Source organism: Zingiber officinale, chromosome 11B, assembly GCF_018446385.1.
Source record: "Zingiber officinale cultivar Zhangliang chromosome 11B, Zo_v1.1, whole genome shotgun sequence".
Lineage (NCBI taxonomy): Eukaryota > Viridiplantae > Streptophyta > Magnoliopsida > Zingiberales > Zingiberaceae > Zingiber > Zingiber officinale.
Window position 1 is genome coordinate 85,232,146 of NC_056007.1, and position 16,787 is coordinate 85,248,932.

General features: G+C 37.0%; 1 protein-coding gene and 1 non-coding gene across 2 annotated transcripts; one reads left to right on the plus strand and one right to left on the minus strand.

Annotated features, from left to right (window-relative positions):
- Positions 1 to 8,963: 8,963 nt before the first annotated feature.
- On the plus strand, positions 8,964 to 9,476 carry LOC122034123 (pentatricopeptide repeat-containing protein At2g42920, chloroplastic-like). The gene is made up of 2 exons (XM_042593248.1): positions 8,964 to 9,275; positions 9,375 to 9,476. The coding sequence occupies exons 1-2, from the start codon at positions 8,964 to 8,966 to the stop codon at positions 9,474 to 9,476; spliced, it is 414 nt and encodes a 137-aa protein (XP_042449182.1).
- Positions 9,477 to 14,232: 4,756 nt separating this feature from the next.
- Positions 14,233 to 14,303, minus strand: TRNAG-GCC. The gene has a single exon. It is a non-coding gene; the product is annotated as a tRNA-Gly (tRNA).
- Positions 14,304 to 16,787: the final 2,484 nt, after the last annotated feature.

The following is a 16,787-nucleotide window of genomic DNA, read 5'->3' on the forward strand; positions in this document are numbered from 1 at the left end:
AGTTAAACAGAGAGTCAGTTGCAAGTTCATCACGAGGGATGAGTTTGATGTTGATGAGAAATCTTGGTGCAAAGGAAACACAACTTATGCACATTGAAAATCCCAAGAATTAAGTTCAAAGAGACAACCTAACTGCACCGACAAAGTTATTTGCTATGGGGAAACTACCCAATGGATCAGTTAAAATGGAGGTTAAGCATACGACTTTTAATGATCTAATAGAGTAATATGGAATACTCGTGAGTGATCACCTATGTGAGAAAGAAGTTGTGTCGCTTCAAAGAGATTTGAAGGCATAATTTTTAGAACTTCTCACAGAAGCAGACATGTTCATATCCAAGAATAAACGCACTCATGAGAACTGAGTTATATCAGGGAGAGTCCTGAGTGAAATATGTCAATGCTTATACAGATAATAGAACAGTTCAAAGACATCGTGTCTACTGTCAGCCAATAAGCAAACATGTCTTCACAAGGGAATGTTCAAAGGGTAGACCTATATATCATATACTGGACTCAACTACTGAATGTTATCACATGCATTATTTTCATTCATGTGAGAGATTTGGATAATGAATGAAATTAGATAGATAAAAGGAGGAGACTCCATGGGATTTTAGTTCCACATTGCGAGTTTTATAGTTAGATGGTTGATTTATATTATTGTACAAGCAAGTATCTTGTGAACAAATGTATGAGAAGAGACTCTATTGAAGTATCCAAAAGTTGCGATAGAGGGGGTTAATATCGCGTGTTAAAACTTTTTCTTCTGAATCATTAAAACAAGAATAGTGCAACGGAAAATAAAAGAACTCGTTTCGATTGATTCAGAGTCTAAGTTGACTCCTACTCCAAGACTCGCGATCTTCGATCACATTGGAAAATTCACTATAATTCTTATTTATGAAATATTTGGAAAGAAGCAATTCGTACAATGAAGTTAATACAATAGAATGCAAGCTAAAATAAAAATATGGACAACACAACAACGAAGATCATCAGAGCTTATTAATGAGATCGTCAGAGCTTCTTGATGATGTAACTTGCATGCTAAGTGGAAGAAATAGAAGCAGTACGAGTAGCAGCATAGTAGAACAGACGAATGTAGAAAAGTTGTCCCAGCTCGGTGCTTGAGGCTTGATTTTATAAGCATTGATCGGTTGATTGAAAAACCCTTCGGTTGACTGATCTGTTCGCTCGACCGAACCCTCTATCGATCGATAGAACACTGTACTTTCCTTATTCGTTGGGATCCAATATTTGTGTTATTAAGAGCATTAATTGATCAGTCGACTGATCACCATGATCGGTCGACTGATCCTTACAGTTTCCAATTTCTGCCGAGATCGAATCTGCCACTGTGCTTGCTAGATTTGGTTCGGTCGACCGATCCACCTTTCTGCCTAATATGTTCTACTCGATCTAAACTCTGTGCCACGTCAACTTGGTTCAGTCGATCGATCTCTGGTTTCGATCGACCGATCTACCTAGATTCTGTAAAACAGAGTTAGGTGCACAGTATATAATAAATATCCGTGCAACATAAAGTTAACAAATATATATGATGCATGAGTAATAGATATACTAATATCTGTCTTGATCTCAACTTAAAACCTCTAGATTTCTTTAGTTGGATCAGCGACCTAGGGTTGTTCCTTTCTAGAACACGACATTACCGTCGCTCCTCTCCAGTTGCTTACCTCAATTTACTTGCCAAACATTTAGTCCTCCAAATCAGTTTAGATTTTCTCTGCTCAGTGTTTGATCGCCTGCTCCACTAAGACTTTTCCTGCAATGCTATATTAGCTAACAACAATAATAGTAATATAGAACACTATGATAAAACTAAACTTAGATTTACCAAGGTTCACTGGTTCGGTTGACCACGCACGGTCGACTAGAAACCATCCGATCAAACTTACTTGGAGTTCACTCCTCCAAGACTTCTCGTTACCTAAAGTTATCTCTGTTAGGATCGATGGTCGCGGCTAGAGAGGGGGGGTGTGAATAGCCGACCCCAAATCTTCGTTTCTTTCTACAAGTTGACGTTAGCGCAGTGGAAAATAAAACAAAGAAACAAAGACAAGAAGATCAAACCTCAACACGCAGCGATGTAACGAGGTTCCGAGATAAACTCCTACTTCTCGGCGTGTCCGTAAGGTGGACGAAGCCTATCAATCCGTCGGTGGATGAGTCCCCGGAGAACCGGCTAATATATATACTCCTTCTGGGTGGAGAAACCTCGCCACAATCTTTCTTGCACCAGCAAGAATAGGAGTACAAGAATACACAAGAAGAAGCAACAATATGAATGAAAAAACAAACAATCTTGCCTTCTCGTCGGCTGTTGATGAAGCAGCAACTTCACGGGCCAAATACAGCAGCAACTGTTGGAGACCCCAGCCGAGGAAGCTCACGCGAAGCTTCAACTAAGAAGAGCTCAGCAAAGCTCAACAACAGCAAGCTCTTACAGAAGCAAGAGGTAGCAGCTGAGGAGAGGAAGAAGAAGAAGTAGCGTTAGAGAGAGACTCCACTGTAGAAGCCCTCAGCCCTTTTATAGCCTGCTTCCACCTGCGAGAAGAACAGAGGCCAAAGACAGCAGAAGAATCTAGCCGTTGTCTCTCAACGGCTAGGGCCAGACCGATCAGGCATCACCCTGATCGGTCTGGGGCTGATCTGATCGGTCGTGGGGACCGATCAGGCTCTATGCTGATCGGTCCCCAGACCGATCAGAATGCTTTCACAGAGAGTTGCCCAACTCTCTGTGCGTACCCTGATCGGTCCCGGGGACCGATCAGGCTTCAGACCGATCAGTAAGCTCACAGAGGCACACTGATCGCTTTCTGATCGGTCTCCAGACCGATCCAGGTCTTGGTTTTTGCCCAAACCAAGTCCAAACCAATATCCGGTCAACCTTGACCTCTTGGTACATCATGCTTAGCATCCGGTCACTCCCTTGACCTGCTAAGACTCCCCACCAAGTGTCCGGTCAATCCCTTTGACCCACTTGGACTTTTCTCTTCGTGTCAAGTATCCGGTCAATCCCTTGACCTACTTGACCTTCTCAACACTAGATGTCCAATCACCCTTGATCCATCTGGATTTTCCCTTGCCCGGCTTCACTCACCAGGACTTTCACCTAGCTTCACTCACTAGGGTTTTCACCTGGCTTCACTCACCAGGATTTCCAATCTGCCCGGCTTCACTCACCAGGACTTTCCAACTGCCTAGCTTCACTCACCAGGACTTTCCACATCCGGTCCAGAGAACGAGCTACCGAGCCCTCTCTGACCTAGTCCGGAGAACGAGCTACTGAGCCCTCTCCGACTTCCACTTGCCAAGTTCCCATACTTGGACTTCTCCGTGCCAAGTCTCCCTGCTTGGACTTTTCACCAGATGTCTGGTCAACTCACCTCGGGTCAACCAGGTCAACCTTGACCACTGGTTGCACCCACAATCTCCCAAGCTTGTATCCTTGTCAAACATCAAGATACAACTTTTCTGTTCACGTCAAACATTGTCAAACATCAAAATACAACTCGAGTCAGGTCAACTCGAGTCGGGTCAACCAGGTCAACCTTGACCTAAGGTTGCACCAACAATCTCCCCCTAGGATTTTCTCCATCTGGCTTCACTCACCAGAACATAGAGTTAGCTCCCTTTAGGGTATTCTCCACCTAACTTCACTCACCAAGACTCAGTATTGGATCGGCCCACAAGGGATTCAATATTGGGTCCTCTAAACCTACCAAATCCTTCTACCTGGCTTTCACGATCTATCGAGATTTCTCTTCTTTATTCGCAACTAGGACTTCCCTTGCCTAATCGCAGTTAGGACTAGTCACTCGATGAACTTCTCACTCTTACCTAGCAGCGACTAGGACTTCCCTTGATCAAGCTCTATTAAACATATTTGTCGGACATTAAAACCTTAGAGGTCAATTGTGTTAGTGAAATCAACCTCTAGGGTTTCTATGTTTGACAATATACCTAAGTTTGGTTAATTTGACAAAGGGTTGACCAAACAGGACTTGATATTTGGGAGAAAGAAGTCTAGTCAGGACTAGATGACTAGCAAAGGTAAGTCCTAACCAAAGGTTAGGCAAACTGAAAGTTCTGGTGAGTGAAGTCATGCCCTAGTGAGTGAAGCTAGGAGGTGGAAGTCCTGGTGAGTGAAGTCAGGCCCTAGTGAGTGAAGCTAGATGGTGAAAGTCATGGTGAGTGAAGCCGAGCCCTAGTGAGTGAAGCTAGGTAGTAGAAGTCCTGGTGATTAAAGCCAGGCCCCAGTGAGTGAAGCTAGGTGGTGGAAGTCCTCGTGAGTGAAGTCAGGCCCTAGCAAGTGAAGCTAGGAAGTGAAAGTCCTGGTGAGTGAAGCCAAACTCTAGTGAGTGAAGCTAGATAGTGGAACTCCTGGTGAGTGAAGTCGGACCCTAGTGAGTGAAGCCAGACAATGGAAGTCCTAATGAGTGAAGCTAGGCAACCCTAGGGGGAGATAACCTATACTTGAATTTTGTTAACATTGTTTTACCTTACCATTTTATCTATTGTGCTAACTCAGTGTTGTAAGGAAGTTTAGCTAGGTCGACGGGTTGACCGGATAGCTGGCAGGAAGTCCAGACAGGTCGACGTGTGTCACGATCCAACAAATTGCACCAACATCTCTCTCACTCATGAGTACGTAAGGGGGTTGCAAATCTAGAGTCTGGATTGCACTGAATCAAGCTGATTCGTGTGCGAGCACGACCTAGACACGTTGAATACCTGACTTGTCGGGGTAAAATTTTTCCAAACGAAATAACTAACATTTTGCCACATGGATTTATTTTGTTTTCTACTCAAGAGTGTAATGGAAGCACTAATTATTATTAATAGCAATTTCATAACCTCTTAGATAGTAATGGTCAGCCATTGATAATTGACGGCTTTCATTATGCCTTAGACATTAAATGACCTTTACTTGGCATTCGATGCAGATAATGGATGATTCTCCTATATAAGGAGACCATGGTCTTGAGCAGACACAGAGACACTTAAGCAAAGAAACTTCATCCACTTCGTTCTCACGTTCTTCCTCTTTGTTGTTTACTTGCTCAGTAGAATTATCTGTGATAGTAATTGGGTATATTCTCAGTTCACCATGATTCGGCAGTGCTTGATGGAGATTGTGGTCTGCTGCTGTATCTTGGGAAACAGACGACCCGCGTAATTTTGAAGCACAGTCGGAGGTGAGACAAATTTATTTTAAAGAAACTACATGAATTGCAAGCCTCGACATCTCTATCTCGGTTGTACATCTTGGTCTCGGTTGGACATCTCGGCCTCGACTGGACATCTCAAACTCGGTTGGACATCTCAAGCCTCAACTAGATATCTTGGTCTTGGGTGTCTATCTCTGTTTCGATTGGATATCTCAGTCTTAGGTCTCGACCAAGTCTTTCAGGAAGCCTAGCTCTCCATGCAGCTCCTCCTTCCTACTTGGTAACATGAGATTATCCATTTAGGTTATCTTAACAGGTCTAAAGTTGTATATTTTAGTATATTTGAATTCAACAACTATTACTATAATCTTTAGCAATCTATCTTCATTGTGGAAGATTGTCCAACATTTATAATATTTTGATAATTATTTCTATGGATTGTATTATAGATGGTATTTTGCTTTAGAAATTATCCTTGTATTACTGACTTGGAGTGTATAGGGATAAAAATTTTCTCCACTGGTTCAGGGCCCCATGGGGAAAACTCGAAACGGGGTCGGTTCGAGGAGTTTTTTCGGGTTCAAGTTTGGGTTCAGGGATTTTTTTTAAATCCCTGTAAGTTGAACAGGAGTGGGTATAGGGATGTTATCTCCATTCCCGAATCCACGATAATAATAATAATAATAATTATTATTATTATTTTATTATATAATATCATATAATATAATTTTTTATATTTGATTTCTTATATTAAGTATTAATACTTTTACGAAAGAAGTTGAAAATTGAAAACTTTTTTTGGCCAAGTCAATAGATATTTGAAACAGGGATGGGGATTTAATTGATAGAGATGAAGATGAGGATTTAATCCCTGTGGAGACGGGGATGAGGATTCCTCGATTAACCAAAATAGGGGATGAAGGCGGGGAGGATGGCAAATCTGCCTCCGCTCCGTTCCATCTTGCCCTATTGCCATCCTTAGGAGTGTATGCTATATCTTTGTAAACACAAATATATTCTTTATTTTAAAAATTAATCTATTACATTAAACTCCATGTCAAGGAAAAAACGAGCGTTGTCAAGATCTTGAATAGAAAATTCTTGATGAACAAGATGGAATAAACTAGTACGTAATGTCGTTTTGATCACTATCAATTATTAAGATATTATCCATATAAATCAAAACAAATATTAAAAATTTCTCATTACATTAATTTGTAGAATAGAGAAGAGTCAGTTTTTGAGCTAGAAAATTTCTGAGTATAAAACCAGGTAAATAGATAATAAAATCATACACGAGGTGCTTACCGAAGACCATATATAAATTTCTAAAGATGACACACATGTGTTGGAAGTTGCGGGTGAATGAATTTAGGTGGTTGCTCCATATAAACAGTTTCTTCAAAGTGTTTATGAGGGAAAGCATTAGAAATATCTACTTGTCTTATCGGCCAATTAGAACTAACAGATATAGGTAGTAGCAATTTGATAATTGTAATTTTGATAACTGGACTAAAAGTATCATTGAAGTCAATATACCTAGTTATTAATTAAGCTTTTAGCAACAAGGTAAACTTTGTAACATTCAATAGCATGATACTTATTTGGTAAACCTATTTAGAGCTCATAATATTCATAAATGAAGTATGAGGAACTAAGCTCCATGTTGCATTGTGAAGAAGAGAATCAAACTCTGTAGTCATTACAGTATGCCAATTTGGATCTTTGATTGCCTATATAAAGCTAGAAGGTTCAACAATATTTGAAAAAGTAATAAAAGCACGTGGAAGATAATAATGAGTGGAAGTTGGTTGCTTAGAGGAAGTATTCACCAAGGAGTATCATCATCAGAGCTACTTGAAGATGAGTGATCAGACTGATGAAAATTAAAATTAAAGAATGGATCAACACTAACTGCTGAGTCTACAGAAATTTAGAGATGGAGAGGACTCAAGATATCATCCCCCTTATACTTTCAATATGTCCTGATGTAACAATCTGTGGAGATTCTATTATATTACTCGATGATATTAGAAATGTGCTTTGATTATCTTAAGGAGGATTCGAGGTATTATCTTTAATTGGAAAAAGAGATTCATCAAAAGTAATATGTCGAGAAATATATATTTATTCAGTTAAAATATGGAGGTAACGGTACCCATGATGCAAATTACTATAATCAAGGAAAATATATTAGTTTTCGTCAGTATAATCATCGACGGAATTTGTAGACGGAATACAAATTCTGTTGGTGATTATAACGACGGAAAACAATATTCTGACGGTGTCTACTGATGAAAAATAATATTCCGTTAGTAAACAACGACGGTGTATCGTAACCCGATTTCAATATTTATCGATGGAATATTCGTTTTAGTCGGTATTTCTTCAGTAAATTAAAAAAAAAATTGTCAAGAAATTTTTATATTTAGATTGTATCATATTTATAATTTTCATATCTATATAACCATCACAGAAAAAAATGATTTCTTTTGTTTGCCATTCGACGCATCAAGGAATAGTAGATTGCATAAAACACAATCTTAGAATAACAACAGCCGAAGGATGCACGATTAGGGATTTAGGGTTCAATTGTAGTTCCTCCAACACCGATAGATTTGCCACCGACCGCTCAGTTGGATTCTATTTTAATATTCATTATACATGTCTATATTATTTATATTATAATTTAACTCAGGATAGTTAAAGATCCTAACTAAGCCATGGGTCATAGGCACATGAGTACATCTTGCATGGAAATTAAATCATGATTATTTAAAACTGCACCCTATCTAATAACACCCCACTAAACTGTCGAGCACTTATTAAGTTCTTAGTTTCATGCTGGTGGAGTAATGTCAGATCGAATTGCAACTCATATCAAATACTTCCAAAAGAGAAGCTGGGTGCGTTTGGTTTGCACCGTTTTCATTTTCATTTTCTCGAAAACGCGCGTTTTCTAGAAAACAGAAAACGACTTTTTGTCATTCTCTGTTTTTCTAGAAAACGCTAGCCAATTTTTTAGAAAACGCGCGCGAAAAACGCAAACCAAACACCGTTTTTCAGAAAACGCGCGTTTTCCAGAAAATGAAAATGGAAAACGCGCGTACCAAACGCCCCCTTAAACGTCCTTGTCGTTCTTATCCATTATATTTTGAAATCCAATAGTACGTTGATTTTTTTTATATAGAAAATTAGCTTTAAAATTAGAAAAAAAAACAATTTTCCTACAATAATTGTTTGGCGGATTTTGTGAAATGCCCATTCTTTAAGTCAAATCTTTTTTATAGTTCGACACTGTTACTTCATTAAAAAACAAAGGCGTTTTTTTTTAATAGTATTTTTTTTTAATAAAAAATTAGGACAATTTGCCCGAACCGGCGATCAAGTCGGCCAGAATTTCGATCGGTTGGATTTTGACAAGACATTAAAAAAGAAAAACTGCACCAGCCGGGAATCGAACCCGGGTCTGTACGTGGCAGGGTACTATTCTTCCACTAGACCACTGGTGCCTGATGTTTGGTTAATACATTTTTAAAGATTATATTTCTTTACACTTGGACGGTTAACAATCCGTACGAAACCGTACTAGGCATCGTCGACCAGAGAATGTGAGCATTCAGCCAAAAACAATGGCTGATGTTTGCTTTCTATCACAATCTCACGGAGTTGGACTCCTAAATTACTAGGTATGTCTCGAATGGGGAGTATGAGGAAGCAATTTCCATATTCAACCAAATGCATCAACCTGGAGTGGAATTTGCGATGACGATGGTAGGCGTCCCGCAAGCTTGTTCCCATTTAGGGACCCTCCAACGGGGGAAATGGATTCACGAGCAAGTGTTGCAGGCCAACATGGATATCAGCATCCATTTGGGTGCAGCTCTGATAACCATGTACGCCCGGTGTGGTAGCATCAACGATGCACGGAGAACGTTCGACGGTATGCCCGAAAGAGATTTGCTCTGTTGGACAGCCATCATCTGTGGATATGGGATGCATGGTCTAACAAAAGACGCAGAGGTTCTTTTCAATGAAATTGTGGCATCTGGAGTTAAGCCAGACGGCGTTGCTTTTGTAGGGCTTCTCACAGGATTTAGCTACAAAACAGTGGTCGAAAAGGGTCGAGAATACTTTGGAAGAGTATGAGATAAAGCCTGCATTGGAACACCTCAGTTGCATGGTAGCATGCTTGCTATAGCTGGTAGACTAGACGAGGCCTTGGAGTTCATCGGAAACATGGACATGAAGCATGATGCAGGGGTTGCTAGTAATTAGAGTTATCCTCGTGAATTCTTTAAACCAAAATAACTCCAAGAGAGGAAAAAAAACTCAAGCGTAGATTTAGTTTTATCGAAATACATGGCATAACAAATAAATACATAAATAATGAAAATGAACCTGATTGATACGGAAGAGTCATTGACGTAAAGTGTCGTCCTCCTCAATCTCAAGTTCTTACAGAAGAAGAGGGAGAGGTCTCCTAAAGAGCCATTGTCAAGATGCTCTAATTCAACGGGGATCAATTATCCTTTATATAGAGAATTAACAACGATTATTAATCATATATGATAATGGATCGAGTTAAAGGATTTTACACATTTAATTTATATCTAATGATCCGAAATTTAATAAATCAGAGTTAGATCACTTAATGGGTTTGATATTTTAACAACATAATCCGCATGATAAAACGCACGTGAGCCCACTAATAGAAAAATTAAATCTAATAATCTCCTACTTGGGGTATATATGATTTGTATACAACACACGAATTTAACTTTAGTTGACGTCAATAACAATGTCTGACTTTATGGGTACATAATGCTTTTGTAATCAATCTAGTCAATTAACTTAATTGGTATATCACTAAAAAGGTCATAGTTACTATATTTGATTATAACTAGTCCTCACAATAATTATAATATCAATATCATTAATAACATAAATCAAGATGAGGATGTATAGTATGAAAATTATATGAAATGTGATTAATATATGTCAATGTTTAAATGGTTAGTGACCAAAAAAAGTCTGTTCATATTTACTAAGATTTTATGCTCAACTACACTAACAAATCATGATCCAAGCATGATGATTCAAAAAGAAATCTATATCATATTTACAAATACTATATATTAAATAACATTAGTAAATTATGATATTTTATTTCAAAGTGTCAAACAAATAAATAATATACTCATAAATTTTTTGAGCTTTTATATAGATACAATAATGAAAGCAAAAATGTTTGTTTTTATAAGTGAATATAGGGCAATAAAATAAATACAGACTTCTAGTAGATGAATACTTCTATTATAAGAAAAACTCTCATATTCATAACATGCGTATGAAACACATTAGACACTAAGCCTTTAGTGAGTGGATCTGCCAACATAGAATCTATACTGACGTGCTCTATCATCACTTGACAATTCTGGACTCTTTCTTTAACCGTTGGAAACTTGCTTGGAGAAGAAGGAAGCTTGGGTGGATTCTCGTCTCGGTAGATCGTCGCTCACACGACGTCCGAGATAAGAAGAGGAATACGACATAAGATCGTGAGGTCTATAAGCTACAAAAGGTATAACTAGTTATTAGTTTCCGCATCATAACTAGTTCATCTTTTTGTTTAGATCTTGAAATACCAAACACAAGAGGCTAGTGATTCTAGGTTTTCAAATTTATGATTCGAGTTTGTGTTTCTTTTGTTTTTTCGATCTTGTGATTCGATTGTTCTTAATGGTTAAACCTAGGGTTACTATAAGGAGATTAAATATTGAATTTCGTTGAAAGGTTGATGGAGAATTTCGATCTTGTGATTCGATTGCTCTGTTGTGTACCTGCTCAGTAGAATTATCTGTGATAGTAATTGGGTATATTCTCAGTTCACCATGATCCGCCAGTGCTTGATGGAGATTGTGGTCTGCTGCTGTATCTTGGGAAATAGACGACCCACATAATCTTGAAGCACAGTCGGAGGTGAGGCGAATTTATTTTAAAGAAACTACATGAACCGCAAGCCTCGACATCTCTATCTCGGTTGGACATCTCGGTCTTGACTGGACATCTCGGACTCGGTTGGACATCTCAGGCCTCGGCTAGATATCTTGGTCTTGGGTGTCTATCTCTGTTTCAACTGGATATCTCGGTCTTAGGTCTCGGCCAAGTCTTTCAGGAAGCCTAGCTCTCCATGCAACTCCTCCTTCCTACTTAGTAACCTGAGATTATCCGCTTAGGTTATCTTAACAGGTCTAAAGTTGTATTTTTTAGTATATTTCAATTCAGGAACTATCACTATAATCTTTAGCAATCTATCTTCATTGTGGAAGATTGTCCAACATTTATAATATTTTGATAATTATTATTGTGGATTGTATTATAGATGGTATTTTGCTTTAGAAATTATACTTGTATCACTGACTTGGAGTGTATAGGGATAAAAAATTTCTCCACTGGTCCAGGGTCACATGGGGAAAACTCAAAACGGGATCGGTTCGGGGAGTTTTTTCGGGTTCAAGTTTGGGTTTGGGGATTTTTTAAATCCCTACAAGTTGAACAGGGGCCGGTATAAGGATGTTATCTCCATTCCCGAATTCACAATAATAATAATAATAATAATAATAATAATAATAATAATTATTATTATTATTATTATTATTATTATTATTATTATATATCATATAATATAATTTTTTGTATTTGATTTCTTATATTAAGTATTAATACTTTTACAAAAGGAGTTGAAAATTGAAAACTTTTTTGGCCAAGTCAATAGATATTTGAACCGGGAATGAGGATTTAATTGATGGAGATGAAGATGAGGATTTAATCCCTGTGGGGTCGAGGATGAGGATTCCTCGAATAACCAAAATCGGGGATGAAGGGAGGGAGGATGGCAAATTGGCCTCCGCCCTGTCCCATCCTGCCCCATTACCATCACTAGGAGTGTATACTGTATCTTTGCAAATACAAATATATTCTTTATTTTAAAAATTAATCTATTACATTTAACTCCATGCTAAGGAAAAAACGAGTGTTGTCAAGATCCTAAATAGAAAATTCTTGATGAACAAGATGGAGTAAATTAGTACGTAATGTCTTTTTGATCACTATCAATTATTAAGATATTATCTACATAAATCAGAACAAATATTAAAAAAATTTCATTACATTTATAAAATAGGAAAGAGTCCGTTTTTGAGCTAAAAACTTCATGAGTATGAAGACAGGTAAATAGAGAATAAAACCTTACACGAGGTGCTTGCCGAAGACCATATATAAATTCCTGAAGCTGACACACATGTGTTGGAAGTTGCAGGTGAATGAATTTAGATGGTTGCTCCATATAAATAGTTTCTTTAAAGTGTCCATGAGGGAAAACATTAGAAATATCTACTTTTCGTATCGGTCAATTAGAACTAACAAATATAAATAGTAGCAATTTGATCATTGTAATTTTGACGACTGGACTAAAAATATTATTGAAGTCAATATACCTAGTTATTGATTAAGCTTTTAGCAACAAGGTAAACTTTGTAACATTCAATAGCATGATACTTATTTGGTAAACCTATTTAGAGCCCACAATATTTATAGATGGAGTACGAGGAACTAAGCTCCATGTTGCATTGCAAAGAAGAGAATCAAACTCTATAGTCATTGCAGCACGTCAATTTGGATATTTGATTGTCTGTGTAAAGCTAGAAGGTTCAACAAAATTTGAAATAACAATAAGAGCACGTGGAAGAGAATAACGAGTGGAAACTGGTTGCTTAGAGGAAGCATTCACCAAGGAGTATCATCATCAGAGCTACTTGGAGATGAGTGGTTAGACCGATGAAAATCAAAATTAAAGAATGGATCACCACTAACTGCTGAGTCTACAGAAATTTATAGAGATGGAGCAGGACCCAATATATACTCCCCCTTGCACTTTCAATATGTCCTGATGAAATAATTTGTGAGGATTCAATTATATTACTCGATGATATTAGAAATATGCTTTGATTATATGAAGGAGGATTCAAGGTAGCATCTGCAAATGGAAAATGAGATTCATCAAAAGTAACATGTCGAGAAATATATATTCATCCAGTTAAAATATGGAGGCAACAGTACCCATGATTCAAATTACTATAACCAAAGAAAATACATTAATTTCCGTTAGTATAATTATCGATGAAATTTACAGACGGATCGGAATACAAATTCCGTCGGTGATTATACCAACGGAAAACAATATTCAACGGTGTCTACTAATGAAAAATAATATTCCATTAGTAAACAACGACAGTATATCGTAACCCGAATTCAATATTTATTGATGAAATATTTATTTTAATCGGTATTTCGTCATTAAAATAAAAAAAATCTTAGTTCCTCCAACACCGAATTCAATCGTAGTTCCTCCAACACCGATAGATTTGCCACTGACCGCTCTGGATTCTGTTTTAATATTCATTATACATGTCTATATTATTTATATTATAATTTAACTCAGGATAGTTAAAGATCCTAACTACGCCATGGGTCATAGGTACATCTTGCATGGAAATTAAATCATGATTATTTAAAACTGCACCCTATTCTAATAACACCCCACTAAACTGTCGAGCACTTATTAAGTTGTTAGTTTCATGCTGGTGGAGTAATATCAGATCGAATTGCAATTCATATCAAATACTTCCAAAAGATAAGCTTAAACGTCCTTGTCGTTCTTATCCATTATATTTTGAAATCCAATAGTACGTTGATTTTTTTTATATAGAAAATTAGCTTTAAAATTAGAAAAAAAAAAACAATTTCCCTACAATGATTGTTTGGTGGATTTTGTGAAATGCTCATTCTTTAAGTCAAATCTTTTTTATAGTTCGACACTGTTACTTCATTAAAAAAACACATCATATTTTGAAGGAGTTTTTTTTTAATAGTATTTTTTTTAATAAAAAATTAGGCCAATTTGCCCGAACCGGCGATCAAGTCGGCCAAAACTTCGACCGGTTGATTTTGACAAGGCGTTAAAATTAAAAAATGCACCAGCCGGGAATCGAACCCGGGTCTGTACCGTGGCAGGGTACTATTCTACCACTAGACCACTGGTGCCTGATGTTTGGTTAATAAATTTTTAAAGATTATATTTCTTTACAATTGGACGGTTAACAAGCCGGACGAAACCGTACTAGGCATCGTCGACCAGAGAATGTGAGCATTCAGCCAAAAACAATGGCTGATGTTTGCTTTCTATCACAATCTCACGGAGTTGGACTCCTAACTTACTAGGTATGTCTCGAATGGGGAGTATGAGGAAGCAATTTCCATATTCAACCAAATGCAGCAATCTGGAGTGCAATTTGATGTGATGACGATGGTAGGCGTCCCGCAAGCTTGTTCCCATTTAGGGACCCTCCAACGGGGGAAATGGATTTGCGAGCAAGTGTTGCAGGCCAACATGGATATCAACATCCATTTGGGTGCAGCTCTGATAACCATGTACGCCCGGTGTGGTAGCATCAACGATGCACAGAGAACGTTATGCCCGAAAGAGATTTGCTCTGTTGGACAGCCATCATCTGGGGGTATGGGATGCATGGTCTAGCAAAAGACGCAGAGGTTCTTTTCAATGAAATGGTGGCATCTGGAGTTAAGCCAGACGGCGTTGCTTTTGTCGGCTTCTCACAGGATTTAGCCACAAAACAATGGTCGAAAAGGTCGAGAATACTTTGGAAGAATGGTGGGAGAGTATGAGATAAAGGCTACATTGGAACACCTCAGTTGCATGGTAGACATGCTTGCTATAGCTGTTAGACTAGACGAGGGAAACATGGACATGAAGCTTGATGCAGGGGTTGCTAGTAAATTAGAGTTATCCTCATGAATTCTTTAAACCAAAAGAACTCCAACAGAGGAAAAAAAAAACTCAAACAGATTTAGTTTCATCAAAATACATGACATAACAAATAAATACATAAATAATAAAAATGAACTTGAATGATACGGAAGAGTCATTGTTGTAAAGTGTCATCCTCCTCAATCTCAAGATCTTACATAAGAAGACGGAGAGATCTCCTGAAGAGTCATTGTCAAGATGCTCTAATTTAACGGAGGCCAATTATCTTTTATATAGAGAATCAACGACGGTTATTAGTCATATATGATAACGGATCGGGTTAAAGGGTTCTACTTCTAATCCACATCTAATAATTCGAAATCCAATAAATCAGAGTTAGATCACTTAATGAGTTTGATATCTTAACGACATAATTTGCATGATAAAACACACATGAGCCCACTAATAGAAAGATTAAATCCAATAATCTTCTACTTGGACTATATATGATTTGTATACAACACACGAATTTAACTTTAGTTGATGTCAATAACAATGTCTGACTTTATGGGAACATAATACTTTTGTAATCAATCTAGTCAATTAACTTGATTGGTATATCACTAAAAAGGTCATAGTTACTATATTTGATTGTAACTAGTCCTCACAATAATTATAATATCAATATCATTAATAACATAGATCAAGATGAGGATGTGTAGTATGAAAATTATATGAAATGTGATTAATATATGTCAATGTTTAAATGGTTAGTGACAAAAAAAAGTCTGATCATATTTACTAAGATTTTATGCTCAACTACACTAACAAATCATGATCCAAGCATGATAATTCCAAAAGGAATCTATATCATATTTACAAATACTATATGTTAAATAACATTAGTAAATTATGATATTTTATTTCAAAGTGTCAAACAAACAAATAATATACTCATAAATATTTTGAGCTTTTATATAGATACAATAATGAAAACAAAAATGTTTGTTTTTATAAGTAAATATAGAGCAATAAAATAAATACAGACTTCTAGTAGATGAGTACTTCTATCATAAGAAAAACTCTCATATTCATAATATGCGTATGAAACACATTAGACACTAAGCCTTTAGTGAGTGGATCTGCCAACATGGAATCTATACTGACGTGCTCTATCATCACCTGACGATTCTTGACTCTTTCTTTAACCGTTGGAAATTTGATGTAGATGTGCTTTGACTTTGACGAACTGTAGTTGTTCTTGACATAAAGTTCTATGATTTTATTATCATAATGATTCTCTATGTCAGGAAATAAATCAACTTATCCTTTAGAAATTCACCAAGTGTGATATTGTGCTGCATGAACACTGATAGAGACAATTCAACATCTATCGAAAAATTGGGAATAAAATATCTCTTAGATAGAGTACTCTTGAGTAATTGAAAATTTGATATACTTGATAAGTTGTACACAACCAGATTTAGCCTACGCATTAAGTAAACTGAGTAGATATATGAATAATCCTGATGTTGAGCACTCGAAAGAGAAAACAAGAGTATTAAGGTATTTTAAGTATACTCGTGAATATGTATTGGCCTATACGAGATATCCTATTGTAATTGAAGGATACAACTATGCAAGTTGGATATTTGACATAAAAAGAACTCTAAGTCTATAAGCGAATATGTATTCACTTTGGGTGGTGCAACTATTTTATGAAAATCTTTTAAGTAAATTGTAATAAATAGATTCACGAT